The following is a 17,781-nucleotide window of genomic DNA, read 5'->3' on the forward strand; positions in this document are numbered from 1 at the left end:
AAGATGGGAGAAAACGAATGCAGGGAGAGATCAAGAGGCTGCACTCGACGTAAGAGGACGTGTGTAGACAGTGGCTACTCATTACTCGGAAGATTGCAGACTCTATTTCTGTTCGGATCGCACAATTGGGGCATCCTTGCGACGCGCGATGGTGGTGGTGTAGCGAGGGTTGGATACAGGTACATGCGTGTGGTAAGAGGGCGACGAGATACACGCGGGGGCGAAGACGCGGAAGGAGGCACAAACGTCGCGAGACACCCCGTAGAGAGGTGTATATTAGACGCGATGCGCCGCGACGCACGATCAGAAGGACGCCGGACACGATCGAGAGACGTGATCGAGAGGGATAATTCTTGCGCGAGACCATCCAGAGATCGAGCATTCGCCGGAAGGATCTAGCATGGTAAGTGTGTGTCCTGTTCATTATTATATTTTAGAATAAATGTAAACAGTGAATTATACCCGAAACATTTTTTAATTCATTTTTTTTCATGGAATATAAAATATTTCCAAAATATTTTAGACGTATACTTAAATAAAATTTGCGAAATTATTTAATTAAATTGAAATTGTATTATTTTAAATAAAATTGAACATTTTTAATTCTAAGATCAATCAAAATTAATATTGGACGCTAGTGGCGAAAATAAACTTGGCAAAATTGATTTCGACGTAACTAGCAATTTTATTCAATACTTCACGACGTTTCGACTATTTGGTTGTGGTCCTTATCAAGTGAGAATTTTATAACACAATAGTTTTTAACAATGTTGAAACATACAAGAATATATTTAAATGTTAAGTTATCGGTGACGAAACATCATAGCGATGGGACGTGTTCCTCTTTTAACTATTAATTTTAAATAAGATCGGTTTTATGTTGCGTTAATCTCATTTTAATTGATGGGTATGTTTGTGTTTGTGGTCATAACTTAACATTTAAATATGTTCTTGTATGTTTCAACATTGTTAAAAATTATTGTGTAATATTGTGTTATAGAATTCTCACTTGATAAGGACCACAACCACATGGTCGAAACGTCGTGAAAGTATTGAATAAAATTGCTAGTTACGTCGAAATCAATTTTGCCTAGTTTATTTTTAATTCTATCAAATATTTATATATCTTTAGAAAACAAATTAAACTTATTAATTCTCAATAAGATTTTTTAAAAATAGAATCATACTTTTATTTTAGTAGAAATAAAAATAGTATTTCAGTGATCTCGAATATTTCACTGATGCGTTTTAAGTAGCATAAATTGAAAGTTATTTGAAGCTAATAGAGTATAAATTTTCGAATAAAATTTAAATTAGCTTAGTTTTTAATCAACAAACTCGTATCACTTTACTACTCATTTAATATTATATCCAGGTTGCTTAAACATAGTGCATAATCAAAACAGGTTCTTCGTTACGTAAAGAAAATCAATATTTACAATAATATTGTGTTGTAAATTCAGAATTATCTACATAACTACAAATTAATTATTTAAATTTTCTTTGAATAAAAATTAATTATTTAAGAAAAAAAGTAAAATTTTTTCTTTATCTAAATTATTCTCGCAGACTTAATACAAGACAGTCGTGTGTCTGCATAAACAATTCAGGTCACACGCGGTGTGTCATGCGTGAAATGCACGCATTACTTAAATAGCGCGAGCTCCTTGTCGTATTATGAATAAAAAAGCTATTACGTTCATAATATACGCTCGTACGTCAGTGGCTTTATTAATGGATTGTATATTTGAGCCGAGGTGCACTTTCCGGTAATCGCGACGATGATCACCAGCAAATCTTACGAAACCGGTCGCGTGCGTGTCAATGGAAACTAAATCACGAGATGCCGACAATAGTCCGGGGTGCAATCGTTGACTCGCGTGACTCTTAATATGCTTCTCCCAACGCGTTTTATTGCGTCATTACAATATTACATCGCGCGCGCGTGTGTTTACACGGCTGTATTTTCTGATGGAAAAAAATTGCGCGAGAGATATGCAGTTACTTGAAAAATAATTCCATAGATTAATTTAGAAAATTCAGGAATTTAAATTCCATAGATTAAAAAATTTAATTCATTCGAAAAAAATCGAATATATACAATTTCTAAAAATTTCGATTTCAAATTAAGTTGTATTAAAAACTTCGTGTTGGTGTAGCATCTTCTAATAACATGTAATAAAAAACGTAACGATATGTAATCATATGGAACTTGGGACATATCCTAAAAATATTGTCAATCATTCATATCGCAATTTGAGTTTATATTTTATATGATACGTGTCTGATGCACATGCGTGACACTTTCTATCAAAATTTTTGACATCTTATATCCAAGATGCGAAATCTCTCGAATAAACGTTAACTATCATGGAATATTGCGAAAAATAATTTGATCTGCGCGATAGTAAAAGTAAAATAAAAGTATATCGTATAAAAATATTGTAGAAAAATATCAAGACAATAAAGAATAAAATAAAATGTATAATAAACATCTATTAAATATAAAATATAATCGAACAATACTATTGAAAGATAAAATAAATATATATTTTTTAGAAAAAATTCAATCAAAATTAAACTACGATCACGATTAAAATAAAAATCGATAATTTATTCAGATCGGTCTGTGATATTTTTTCCTCCTATCTTCGTATCTTATTTTCGCGTTTCGTGATATGTCTCGATCCTAAAGAAGAGTTGCGTATATTTACGGCAGCTTTCGGAGAATCGCTTAAATGCAAGCACGCGGCAAAATTGCTCGGCCGCGATTTAAGCGAACCGCAAAGTAACGCGTCGCAAACTAACTGTAAGGAGAAAATGAAATTGCGCGATTCCATTGTCGCTCGGATGACGTAGTCAACGAAACGAGATCGCGTCGACGGACTCGAGAGGATCGCGCGATCGTCTTTAGATCCGGGCGTGAGCACGTCGCGCAACATGGGCGTACGTAACGAGGGGATATCTTATTCAATCATTTTATAAATTATTTCATAATCGAAATCGAGAACATCCATATTTTGCTCGAAACTTGGAGCAAAGCTAAAAAAAATTAGCAAAACGGAGGAAACTTAAATCCCATCTTTGCGCATTTGCTCCAAAGAGATCGTATTATTATCGATTGTATCGGTGTTATTTTTTTTATTTGATATTTTGAATCATTAAAAAAATTTCGTTCGATTCCATAGGGATTGGGATAAGATCGAGGGCGCGTGAAATTGATTTTGGCGCGTAAAAATTTATGCGAGCGCCGATGCATCTGTCGACGAGTCTCTCTCGGTGCGTCCAGCTGTCTGCTCGAAGCCCCGGGCTCGCCTAATTGTTCGTTTAATTCGCCTCAATTGCTTCTTGGCACGGTCGCGCGAGAATGATATCACGAGGAATCCGACGAAAGGCTACAGGCATACGCGTGCGAGACCCTTTTGGTCTTGATTTTCTTACATTATTTTACTGAGGAAAAAGTACCAGTTCATGTACGATCTCTTTTTTGAATATCATCGGAATAATCTTGTTCGTACAGATCATAATATATTAGCGTAAAAATTAGAAAAAAAAAAATATATATATATATATATAGTAATTTTTAAAAAAATTTATATTTCATATCGCGAATGTTATAAACGAAGGAATAAGGAAAGTGTCATCTTATATTTTCTGCAATATGTTATAGAAAGTAAAATAATATTCCTTTGATCAAAGATAAAAGAAAGTCGATGTAATAAATTTAAAAATAAATTAAAAAACAGCTTTAAGAGTTACTTCTGGATATCTATAAAATAAAATAAGAAAAAAAGGATAAAAGTGTTCCGGGCTTCTCTCATCAGAACTTTCATTTTCATATTTCTTGAATGATCTCTTGTTATATAAGGCGCAAAACCGTATGTGCGACAGACCTATATAAGAATGCAGTTTATATGCATATTAATTATAAGTGTCAGAATTTTCAGTGAAACGTGAAGTGTCAAAAATTGAATATATCGAGATATATACATTTTTACGACCGATATTTTAAAACCTTGTTTGCAACAAGCACGTGTTATTTCTGCGGAGCGTCGTATATCTATATCTATACAAGCCTACTGCATAACGAGCGAAGTTCTGAATGAAACGAGCTACATGATGATAACAAAGACGACGGACTTTGACATCGCGACTTTTACGATCGCCGATACGAATGACTCCGAGTTCACGCGACGTCACCGCGTTGCAATGACGGAATTGCATCGACGTTGCATTGACGTTGCATCGTTGGTGACGGACGGGAGAACTCGACTGTGTGTGCATCCCGTCATCGCTTCGATTTCAGCTTAACAATTACCCTGGCTAAGGGCTGATTTTTCCAACTTCTTAGTAAGTTTTACCCGACAGGTAGCATATTTTCGTCTCTTTGCAGACAAATTCTAAAAAATATAAATACTGTCGGGTAAAACTTTTAGCAAGAAGTTGGAACAACAGACCGGGCGACGCGCAACTTAGATACCGCATAATGATGCTGCGCAGAAGAGGAATGCGTTTCGGCAGCGAGCTAGCGAAAACAAGCTGGGTTTCGTCAGCGTGCGAAAAATGTCAAAGCGCGACTTGACAGTCTCTTTCGCAAGCGGTCGTGCGCGCATTCGACCGCGGCCGAGTTTCTGTCGCGCTGCCGTCTCTCCGACAAAATCGCTCTCGGATCGTTGACCATTACATTATCTGCGTTTTATAGTATGGCATTTCGCTCTCTTGTGAAAGAGCAACGTAACGTGCGTCACTTCGATCCGTCCCATAATAGCGGCGAAGTTCAATGTAGGAACGTTCGAGAATTAAATGTCCGTGTTTAATGGGGCGGAACGGACTGCGCGTTCGTATACCACTGTCAATATATCATTCTAAATGTGGACAAAGATACGTCAGGCGCAGCTGTTTTGGTGACAAAAAACTTGACTGATCGTAACGAGACCGCTTTTCAATGACATAACACAAGTATATTCCATAACTAATATATCTGTTTCATTTTTTAGAAATATATTTATATCGGACATTTTTTTATGTCTTCTTATTTTATATCTCTTTCGTTATAATTATGGTGACTATTTTTTCAAAGAGAAAATAAAAGACAATCTTGAAAGTTTGTTTCAACAAAATGTGTTCAAATCAATTTGCGATCAAAGTTACTATCTCTACATTCAAAATTCATATTCATTCGGAGATTGGTAAGCAAAAAAAAAGATAACTGTGATCTATCACGTATTTTTTGAATTTGAAACTCATTACGAATAACTAATGTCTCTTTTAGGAAACTCCGAATTTGTACACTGTTTTTTATAAAAATTCAAACGTTAATATAACATTTGAAATGCCAAGTAAAAAATAAAGAACAAAATTAAGTTTTAAAAAAATGAATAAACCTAGAACAGCTAGATGAAAAAAGGACTGTCCTGTGAAATTAAAAATGGATAATCACTATAATTATAATCTATTCACTATTTCGTTGTTTATTAAAAATTTTATAAAAAGTTCGATTGCTTGTTTCATATTAAATATATGATGCGGATTATTTTATTCAATATATTTTGTTATTATATGTCATCCGATCACAATGATCGTCGAGTCGACACATATGTGACGTCAGGACCCTGATCTTGATTTCGCCGCGCAAAATTTATAGCCACGAAACGCATGTCCCTCTTGTCATTACGTCATTCCGGCGTGCTCTTGACCCCTTGACGAATAGAAGTGGTTTCGACAAATAAAAGATCAAATTTCATCCGTAATTCGAGTAGTAAGAAAACGCCAGAGATTTCTTTCTATTTTTATATTCTACGCATTTCAATTTTTTGATTCATGGTGTCAAATTTTTATGACAAATGCTTCGAGGAAAATAAAGATGATCTCTTCTTATATAATAAAGTCGTAAAAGATTATTTATTGTGATTTTTTAAATTATTTATATATGTAATTAATTTTTATACTAGTTTAATTATAAAAATGTTTATATTACGAGATTTATGTTTTTGAAATTAAATTCTAAATATAACTAATATATAGTATAATGTAATTAATTTTTATACTAGTTTAATTATAAAAATGTTTATATTACGAGATCCGTGTTTTTGAAATTAAATTCTAAATATAACTGATATATAGTATAAGAGTGTTGGGAAAGAAATTCTCTTATCGCGAAATAAGCTTGGATCAATCATTAGATGATTGCACTAACATTCTTAAACCGTGACTATTTACGAACGATCGAGTGTAAATATTGTCGTTGATGACTTTTAATCGGATCTCCGATAAACGACAACACGTCCGCGCTTATCGTCTCGGAAGTGTATCGTTCGAAAACGTCGTCGATTACGCAATGTTGGTTAAGCCGATCTATGGACGTGCAATACGAGTCGTATATATTAATTATATACGTAATAATAGGACACGCAAACATACGCCGATATCGCTAAAGTCGAATGAGCACGTCTCTCAATCGGAAGAAAACCGACTGTTACGCAAGATATATCGATCATACGATAATAAAGATATAATTCATATGCGAAAACATCTCGACGTCAATAATGACGCGTGCTTCGCTGTATCGTATGAAAAATTATTTAATATTACCCAATCATTCAATAATAACTCAATAATAATCACATGAGCGGTTTCGAAAAAAAAAAAAACAATATAATCGGTCTATCTTATTGTACAATTAGAGAGAAGCAAAACTAGAATTTTAGTATATAATAAAATATAAAATTATTAATATATAAAATAAATAAAATTAATATAAAATAAAAATTTAATACATTTAAATATAAAATAAATATAAGTATACAAAAACAATATAGGTACAATTTATAAATTATTGAATAATCATAAAGATTATTTTCAAATAGAATATGACTTCGACAGTCTTGTTTTGCTAAAATGGGGAGAGTTTGAATGATTCCGAAGCGGACAGTTTTTTTAGGTAGCCATAAAGGATCATATTTCCTAAGAGAAAATAAAGGACAAATTTGAAAATTTCAGGGCTTCGTTTCAACATGTTTCCAAATCTGTTTGCGAAAATGGAGATCGACGAGCCAAAAAATGATTCCATGATTATAGAAGTCTACGTTCTTATTTTCATAGTTTGAAACTGATTTGAGTATGTTGAAACAAACCCTTGGTTTCTTAAATAGGTGCTAAATACTGTTGTTTTCGTGTAAATGCTCACGTTATTAATATATTAGACCATGAAACGCTAAATAAAAATAAAGGACAAACTTGAGTTTTGGGAAAATAAATAAATCTAAAGGACAGCTACTTGAAATAAAGGACTGTCCTCTAAAATAAAGGACGGATGATCACCGTAGCCATAATAGAGTTTGCATTTTAATACAGTGGTACACAGAGAAAATTGTTTTAAAATAGAATTTATCCTGAAAATAATGATAATCGTGGAACAATACGGTATTGGAAGACTTTTATAAGAGTTTCTCTGATTAAAAAAATTTACCACAATAAAAAATATTAATATCTGCCAATAAGATAAAAAATATGTTCGATTAATTTACCTATGTACATATTAATATGTTTTATCGTGGTAAATATTTAATAAGAGAAATTGCTATAAAATGCAACCAATACCATATTGCCCCACGATTGCCATGATTTTTTCAGGGTAAATTCTAAGAGAAAATTCTCTCCGTGTATAAGTAAAACGCACATTCCGACTTTCTACATAAATTCGCTTCCAAAGTAGATCGGGACACGCGTTGTCGACGTAACGTGCGGCGCGGTTTCGACATCGCGACAAACGTACGCGAGAGACGAACGCGACTCCCTTTCGCCGATTCCTTCTGCCACGCGAGCGAGCTCTCTCGCCTCTCGCGCACGCACGCACGCACGTACGCACCGCTCGAACTCTCTCACTGTCTTCGAATTACATTAGGCAGATAATTCTCTTCCGAGTACTGCTGATCCTGGTAAAAAGATACATAATACGTTCCGAGGCACGCTCCCACGCGCAGGTGTTCGTTCGCTCGTGCCCCTCGGAACACTTTCGACGGTGTCTATTAATAACACCATTCAAGGATCGCGCGAATAAGTGATTCATTCATTTTTCTTCCGAGCGACACTGCTATGCGTCTATACGACGGTGAAATAAATTGAATGAAAATTTAGATACATATATGTTTGACTAACGAGGGACTATTAAGAGTCAGGGACGTCTTTTCTCATGTCGATTGATTGAACTAAAAAATAAGAAAAATATTTCAAAAATTTAATTTATTTGCAATTTATTAAAAAAAAAAAATATTCAATTATTTAAAAAGCTTCAATTCAAAAAAGAATGTATTCTCTTTATGTAATTCATATTTTAATTTCCAATAATTTATATATGCAAATCGCATTTGCATTTTTCTTTGAAAGATACTCGGATATGATTAAGACTCTTGGCACTTTGTGTAATTTCACTTATTTAGGCTTCAAGGCAAATGCAAATGCAAATTATAAAAGAAGGATCTAAAGTTATCGTAATAACCGCGAAAGGAATGTCATAATTCCCAAGGAAACATGCAAGCATTATCTCCTATATACATATATATATGTGTATTGTATAACGCGCAGCAGGCGAAATGTCAACACACGGTCATACGCGTCGCGTATTTGGTTTCTCCGCGACAATATATGTTATAAATTTCGCAATTTTGCTCAATATATCTTATCGCAATGAAATACGCATCCGCGGTTTAAATTCGAATCTCCGGCGATTCATTAATCGACGATCGGAGAACCGCGCTCGCGCGAGAGCGGCCACTGATCCAGAAAGTAATCCCGGGAATTCGTTACGGAACTCGAAGGCGAGCTACTTTCTGTTCTCAGGGAGGCTGTCGGGTTATTTATAGCGTTCTACCCGCCGCCGCATAGGCTGCAAAAGGAAATTCTCTCTCGCTCTCCTTCTCCGCAGCCACCTTCGGCATCTTTGTCCCCGTATATATGTATTGTACACACGTATCCACTCTGGTCGCGAGAGCGAATGTTGTATCGGTCCACCTTCTCTTCAATGCAAAAAAAAAAAAAGAAAGAGAAAAACGTAGCCTGGAGGAAGAGATCGCCAACGATGACGATGATGGAAGTGTATTCGCGAGATTTTGTAATATCGGCGAAAATATAATGACGATGACGAGGTCTGGAGAGATTCTCAACAATCATCGCGATATTCGCTGTTATCGCTGTCTTCATTTTTTATTATCAAGTAATTTTAATTGCGTTTTTATATCAATTTATTTAGTCTAATACAGAAAGAGATTTTTTTTAATTTACCCTAAAAATCATGGTAATTATGAGGCAATATTGTAAATTTTCTGATTAATATTTTTATCACAATAAAAAATATGAATATCTACCGCACAATAAGATATAAAATATATTCGATTAATTTTACTATGTACATATATGTATATATTAATATAATTAATCAGAGAAACTCAATTATTCCATATTGTCCCGCGATTACCATAATTTTCAGGGTAAATTCTAAGAGAAGATTCTCTCCATGTATAGTAAATGATATAAATATTAAAATACTTTGAAGTCATCTCTCTGTATCATAGGAATACTAGAGGAATTTATGAATTCTCTCGCGAAAATGCTCAACTTCAAAAGAGTTGGTTGAAGAGATCTGGCTGATATATCTTTCTGTTTCCTGGAAGCGCTCCGAATCGAGTGCAGGGGTTTCCCTTTTGGATAAATCATTGATGAATGAATTGCTTGTATCCCGTGCTCGAGTCTCGCCGCCTCTGTCTCACTCTCTCTTTTTCTCGCGTGCGCGTCTTTCGACTTGCGAGATCTGTAATGTATATATTATACATGAATCACTCCCATATGATAGTTTCCTGCCCATGTTGTTCAATGGTCACTTACCACGCATCCGTTCCTCCGGGTCAGAAAATTTGGACTATTTCGATCCAGATTCTCCGACGATAAAATCGTTCACGACGATTCCGTCTCTTCGATATATTTTATATTTTTTTTACCGAAGAAACTGTGCGAAAAATGCATAAATCATGAGTCGCGGAACTAAACAGCGAGGTCAAATTTTTATATGGACATCATGGTGGATTTTCCTTTGTCGGGAATGTTAGTTAGTCATTATACAGATGATTGACATTGATATGTAGTGACGTGTAAAAACCGACTGTAAAGTCCCTCGCTTTGAACAATTTTATTGAACCTTTACGTTAAACGGAGTAAAGTCCTGTAAAGTCCCTCATTTCGATATTTTGTCGCATCTTTATTGTAGAATAATTGAGATTGAGAGGAGAAACTTTGAGAAATACCTATATTCAAATTTTTGTGGAACTCTACTATATAAATATACATTTGGAATTATTAAAAATGAATAATTAAAGAAAAAAAAGATGAAGAGAAATCGCGAATAAAAACTTCCAGTAAATAATTACTTTAAATAACATGAAAAAAAAAAACTGACAACACAAGATATATTATTTTAACGTTAGGTATGGCAACAAGAAAAATAAGGACAGATTTAGCAGAGTCGTTCGACGTCTGCTCAATCATCGCTACAAGAGAGAGCTACATATATACTTAAGGACGAAACACATCTCTCTCGTGTTTACATTTTTCTCGTCGAAATTCTATCCTGTCCTCTGCTCGCGCGGCCAAACAAACAAGTCTCTCCCGAAATTCCGTCGTCGTCGTCGGGACAGTATGGCACGCTTCTGCGATTTTGCATGACGTGGCACGAACGGAGATCCAGGCCGTCTGGCGTAGAAGCTATTCGCGGAAGCTGGGAGCCTAACGCGTCGCCTGTCACGTCGCCTGGCACACAACAGCAGCGAGAGGGTTCGTCCGTTTAACTGTGTTAAGTGCCCTGTACCTACCGGGAGCGTATCATGCGAAGAGAGAAGAGGCGAGAGAGAGACAGAGAAAGAAAGAGAGCCCGCGACCTAAGCCCGTATACTCTCTGATGCAGGACACTACATGACGACGGATAAAGTCAGTGATGCGTCAGTAGTGCTCGTCGCGGGCGCTGAGAGTCTCCTGTGTTTCACCAGCTCGCATTTTACGGGATTTGCCGAAATTTAGTCTACATTGTGTCCGGCCGCCGAATCACGTGTCTCGGAAATTCTTGCATAGATGACGTCAAAGGAATCACGATTTTTCTAGATATACGAACTCTTGGAAATTATTCGTGCACGAGGCACGCTTCAGGCTGCTCTCCTTTTCTTTCATGAAGAGTTCTCTGGTTCAAGTGGGGGTGATCGAAATTCGTGGAACTGTCAGAAGTTACGTGTTCGGGAATTTTCGTCACGCCACGTCACGTCACGTCATCCAAGGGAAGACAAGGATCTTGGAATTCTCGGGATACTCGAATCTCTCTTCGATTGAAAGATTCTCGAGTGGATGATACATTCTCGTATATCTACGAGATCTCCATTTTCTGGGATTGCATAAATTTTAAAAAGGACGGAAGAAGAGAGACAAAAAATCGGAAATAGCTAAAGTGTAATTTGAGAAACTTGAGCGGTGAAATTCCTCAAGATTCTTGAAATTGTGATTTTATTCTCGACATTATACGAGAGTGCGCTGAAAATTGTTCGGAGATTCAAACACGACCCGTGGAATATTCCGAAATACGCACGTTCGTGTATGACATCGCAAAAAATTTGTTTCCCGCGTGATCGCTCGCGCGTTCCTCAATTTTAAAGGCGAATTAAATTCTTTCCGTGCTACGTGATCAGCTTGTACGCGCGCTCGCGCGCGCTCGCTCGCTTCGTGAGCGTGAGAAAATCGGCGTGACCGACCGCTGACTAGCACGGATACGGACATTATTAACCCATCAGAGAGAGTCCGGGACTCGTGCACGGTCCCCGATACGAAGGTTCTTCCCTATGCGAGCGCAACTCGACAAATCTGAATCGTCGAAATAGTCTCTCTGATCCGAGTCTCGTTTTGTATAAGCGAGCAGCCAGCTTCCGGTTTGCAGTTTTATTCCATTTGGAGACTATGAACAAGCTTCGCCAATAATAAAAATTCCAGCGGATGAAAAAATAGCGACGAACAAAAAGCGACATGGAGAACGACAAGTGTCGACACCCTATAAACGGGTATCGTTCGACCGCGCAATTTCACCCCATGTTGGACAACAATTCGAGAAACATCCTCGCGAGTGAAAAATTGAAGAGTGCCGGGAATTTGCGCGTCACGTGACTCATCTTTTTTAACGGAAACGATGAGATCTGCCGATTGGTCGAGATCTCCGTGAAGCCGACCAAGTGCGGAAAAACTGTGTTATTCTGACGATTATGTGAACAAACCCCAAGTTCACGTCGCTGTACAAGTGTATTGCGAGAGCGAGAACGACGGTGGACCGGACGAGGGAGAAAAAGTGAATAATATCGAGGAAAAGTGAAAGAACACGCGTGCGTGCGCGAGGAAGCACGTGGCAGCCCGAATCGGGATCTGGTTCGAACCTCGTTTCGTACAGGGATCTTTCTCTCCCGGCGAGTTTGTACGTACGCATTTGTGCGATCCTGTTAGGACGCTTTCTTGCCACAACCCGAGCCTCTCACCGTTCTCGTCCGCCGATACATGTGCGGCTATGATCTCAAACAAGGTGAGCACGCAGTGATTTCAATTCAATAAACAATCGCGATCGCGAAAAATGCAAAGAGTCGTGAAGGAAGAGCTACATCGGCGCGTAAAAAGAATTTTTCTTAAAAAAGAACAATTTTCGTCAGACAAAATATCGAATAATATTCGCAAAATGTATCACATATATCACTATATTTATGATATTTGAAATTAATTTGAAATGAAAAATATTCTTATTTTTTCAAAAATAATTAAATATATAGCGTATACAACAAATTCTATATATTCATTAGATCTGTATAGATTTTATTTTTGAAAATAATCAAATTTATTTATACGGAAGATGCCTAATCTTTCGTAAATAAACTTTCATTTTTTGCATTTACAGCGATTGCTATATACGTCTAGTTCTTGCAAGACATATCATATTTTGTATTGTTGATATTTTATTTTTATGTCTCATCGATCTCTTTAACCTTGTCGCCAGAATAAACCCTACGAGTTCGGGTTAACGCGCTATAGAAGGTCTCGAGCAAAGATAGCCACACGTGGCCGCGATATTCCTTCCTTATTGCCGTTATTGGCGAAGGAGGAAGTCGGGATAAGGATCGGATCGACGATCGATTTGCCGGCGCAACGTTATATCGAAATAATAAATCGTCAAATAGTCGGCTGAATTGACTGCCAATTATTCATATCAATAAGCATCGTCTGTAAGTTACTTTACATGAAATAAGCTTCTCAATTTTCATCTTGACTTCTGATCGATTATTTATTGATCGACCGACTGAAAATAATGACAATAATTCGCAACGTAATTTATTTTCTAATTATGCACGCAATTTATGTGCATAATACATATTTTGTATATGTATCCAATTTTTAATTTTTTTGATTTTAATTGTAATTTTACTTTTTTAAATTATTTAAATTTTTATAGTACGACTGATGCATATAGTCAAATAAATTATTAACTATATTATGTATAGATATACATATATTTTTTTAATCAAATCATTTTTAACGACCCAATTAAAATAAAATAACATTTAACCTTTTTTAAAATTTAAACTATATTAAAGCACAACGTTGACATTTTACCATCTTGTCGAAAGGTCGTATTGACATAATTAATTTATATGTGCTTTAATATACAATAGTTTAAATTCTAAAAAACGTTAAATGTTATTTTATTTTAATTTATGTCAGACTTGAGAAGGACCCAAAACAAGGGTCGAAACGTCGTCCTTAATTTTATTTAATGTCTAACCAACAATAAAGATATTTGTTATGCCAGTTGGGTCGTTAAAAATTATTTGATTTATTTTATTAATCACTGGCGAAAAAAAGAAATTACTACATATATTTTTTGTTAGTTAATTTAAGGCTTGAAGGAAGCCGTGCAAGGAAATCATTCAGGTTTCAAAGATACTATATGCAAGCAATCGTTAATTAATTGATTAAAATATGATTTAAATTAATAGCATTACTCAAACTGATTACTAAATGTCCAAGCCTATTGTTACTTAATTCAAAGTGCAATTTTAAAATATTTGAAGCTTTTTACAATTTAACTAATGAAGATTAGCGTAATGTATCATAGCGGTACCTTCAAGCAACGAGAAATCGCAGGAAACTTGAAATACAGTTATCCGCTGCTGTTTTTCATCGCAAAGATGAGGCAATCAATGTGTTGATACATCAATCGACTAGGTTCCGCGTTCGCGGATTAATACAGGGTGTCCTAATATATAAATTAATTCCTATATTACGCACTCAAACTTTCGCGTCATTTTCGAAAAAATGCAAAGTACACCTTTTTCTCAGCCTTTCTTTTTTAAATGAATCAACTTTAAATCGAAACTACGATTACACATTTATTTCGTAACTATAATGCGAATGACTGTCGATGTAATTGATATGCACGATATTATAGTATAATGGTTTTTTCGCTCATTTATCAATTTTTTACAGATAATCATTTTCCTCTGATTATATGCGTATGCATACATTCATAGTAAGAGAAATGATTGCCAGCAAAAAATCTGCAAATGACCGAAAAACACGGTACAATTTATCATTTGCGCAAATGCCTTTCCACTTTCGCCGCAAAGTTTCATAGACATGTTAATCTCAGGACATTTGGACAAGGTATTTTTTACTTGTGGCTATAAAAAATTTCTTATTACACTTTATTTATTATAATACGTACGACGATAAAATACATGTGCATTTAATTAACGTCACGCGCGCGAATTATGGCAGAACATAAATCAATTTCAAATCCTTAATCAAAATTCAGTACATTATTATTAATATTTTTCTGAAATAGAGTTAATTTTTGTATTTTATCGAATAATCTAAACAAATTAATTTTCCACTCTGCTTCGATATTCATAAATTCAATAATGTGAAAAATTATCTGCAATCATCCTAAGCTGTTCCAATAAAAAAACTATATTCCGATAGACTTCTATCTTTAGAGAATGTGCTAGATCTTAATTGCGCGTATAAGAAGATTTCGAATAAATTCCCTGAGGCCAATGATATTCGTCATTTTTTACTGAGATTTATATATAAATCATGGCTCTCGGAAATTTATTTTTTACTATATCATCGTTCGCAGTTTTCATATAAAATGGAATTAATGGCCGCTATACTTACTGAGTATAGCGCAATTATACTTAATTAAGATTCCCCGGCATTACGCAGCAATTTAGTTAAGTGAATCATCCGTAGCTTTTCTCGACACGAGACATCGTAACGTTATGCAACATCTTATCGTTCGACAATGCAAAAAAGAAAAAAAACAAAGAAAAGATGAGACCGTGGAAAACGCGCTAGAACGCGGTTCTGAGAAAACCAGCAAATCCCCATACATAATTGGCCACATGCATCTCGATGAGCTGTTGATAAATCTCACGTGGATGCGGATATTTGTACTTTTCCAGAAATATTTTGCGTCGCTTATCTGATTTCGTGCGATCGTCATTCATTGCATCTTTAACGGGTAATAACACCGATCGCGTATGATTAAATGCACACGTCACATCCGTTGTGTCGTCATCCTCGGTATTTTCCAAATAGGAACGTTACAATAAAAAAATTATTTTTCTCGTTTATCTAATTTTATTTCTGAAACATTCATACGGCGGAATAAAAATTTTCTTGAATAAAATTAAATCACTATATTTGACGTAGATACATTTTTTTATAGAATGATTTCAGACTCGCGAAAAATGTCACTGAAACTGAAAATTAGCCGACAGTTAAACGATCGAAAAAAAAAAAAAAAGAAAAAGAGCTCTTAGGAATCTATTAATTCCGCGAAACGACGGATCTGTTTGCGCGCTTACAAACGTGTCGTTTACAGACAACCGCGAAAGTGATCGACGCAAAAGTCGACCGGGAAAGTGCTCGGTCGAGTTTGAATCGCACGATTTGTATTGTGTGTATTTGTGCGCACGGAACTGTTCAAACTGTTACAATCAATACAGTCGTCGAACAAACGAATACAAAAATCCGTTTTTTCTTGCTATATTGTTACTTGAAAAAATAAACTAGCCCGCATCAATGTTTTTAGGGATCTTTAACAAAAATTGCAAAAAATTTTTTATTCGCATTTATATATTCATAAAATTTTGATTCACGATTTTAATTATAAAATATTAATAAATATATACTCGCAAACTTTTAAATTAAATTTATAAATGAAATTAAAATGTGTAATATTTTTTTCGAAAACAAAAAAAGTCTAACGATATTTATAGATATAGAAAAGTGTTGTGTGTGTGTGCATTTGTTATTGATATTGCCGGACATGTGTGGCAAATTGGCCAGACCTGAGTGTCTTTCATAATATAAGTGTTCTCTTATCGCCTTATCTCCCGTTGTGCTCGTAACGTAAAACTTGTTCGTTATTGGCTGTTGCTCCACGGCACGATCCGAAAACTCGTTTCTCGTACGTCATTTTCCCTTTCAGTTCCACAGTACTTTTATCATACTCTTTTCGCAACTTGTCGCGAGTTATCGACCTTAAGCTACAATGAAGCTTTATCTCTATCAAGCCTTATCTCGGGCACTCCGTTAAACCGGGCCAGAAATAACCGGGGATTATATGCAACAATACGTAAATCAAGGTGCACCCGCTATTGCGCCGGTATATAAGCATATCGAGCGTATTAATTTGAATTTTCAACAAGGTTGAGCTGCTAGCACAACCATCGAGTAATCTTGTTCAAGGCTGACGAATTATTATTGACGATTTATTATTTTCGCGAGTGTATAGGTTCATTGCGATAATAAATACTTTTCTTCGTGCCAATTAAGCATCAGACAATAATAGACTTTATTACATAACTTACGTCACGTGCGACACGTGTCGCCGATCTTTTTCCGCAGATAACTTAATGTTTTTCCGCACGTTCAGGATTATCGGTTCGTTTAGTTATTGATGATTGATACTCGTTATATCCTTCATTCGTCACGAAACGATATAAGCCAATTACAAAAGCGATTATCATAAATAAAAATGCAGTATCTCAATTAGACGAGTGGACAGAGGGATAGGATAATTGCTCTCGCCTCTGGAATTCTTTTCCTTGCCTCGAGCCGAAGGGGACAGAGGAAAGAAAAAAAAACAGTAGAGGGAACATCGTGTCATTGTGTAGAACACTCTTAATAGCTGCTACGGCTTGGTTGATGCAACCATCAAACGAGTTTGCGCGAAACGCTTAAAGCGATTCAAATTCTTATAGACGTCTCAAATTTTTATGTTTACTCATCACCAAAATAAATCGCAGGTAGCTATCTTTCTTTATTCATGAAGTTGTTACGCCGAATTTTTAGAATTTAATATCCGTTAAAGTTGCGTCAGATACTTGTAGAGAAAGCATATTTCGCCCTCTCTCTCTCTCATTAAATGTTCGAAAATATTTAATTATATATATATATATATATATATATAGCCTGAATTTTTTGACACTTTAAACATTAATTAAAGTATATCTTATTTAAAATGTGTAAGATGTGGCAAAGTTAGCAAGGATTATCATGTATTGAAAAAAATTGTATATATATTTTAATACAATTTTATAATATATAAGAAATTTTATTATATTTTATTAAATATTTTATTATATGTATATGTAATTTTTTTATATAAATATATATAACATATTTGTATAATTTTTTATAGATTTTTGACAC

At 35.2% G+C, this 17,781-nt stretch overlaps 1 protein-coding gene across 4 annotated transcripts in view; it reads left to right on the forward strand.

Annotated features, from left to right (window-relative positions):
• The first annotated feature begins 315 nt into the window (after window positions 1-315).
• Window positions 316-17,781, forward strand: part of ITP (ion transport peptide) — a 48,985-nt gene continuing 31,519 nt past the window's right edge. For 3 of the 4 annotated variants that reach the window (XR_003821701.2, XM_029316974.2, XM_029316973.2), the window contains exon 1: window positions 10,584-12,595. Coding sequence is in view for 2 of the 4 variants with exons in the window: in XM_029316974.2 (XP_029172807.1) it covers window positions 12,581-12,595 (15 nt within the window). In the remaining 2 variants the exon portion in view is untranslated. Of the gene's footprint in view, window positions 404-10,583; window positions 12,596-17,781 lie in introns of those variants that run through there. The other variant, XR_003821702.2, reaches the window with a different exon arrangement.

Source organism: Nylanderia fulva, unplaced genomic scaffold (assembly GCF_048542155.1).
Source record: "Nylanderia fulva isolate GAGA-0341 unplaced genomic scaffold, ASM4854215v1 Scaffold3, whole genome shotgun sequence".
Taxonomy (NCBI): Eukaryota; Metazoa; Arthropoda; class Insecta; order Hymenoptera; family Formicidae; genus Nylanderia; species Nylanderia fulva.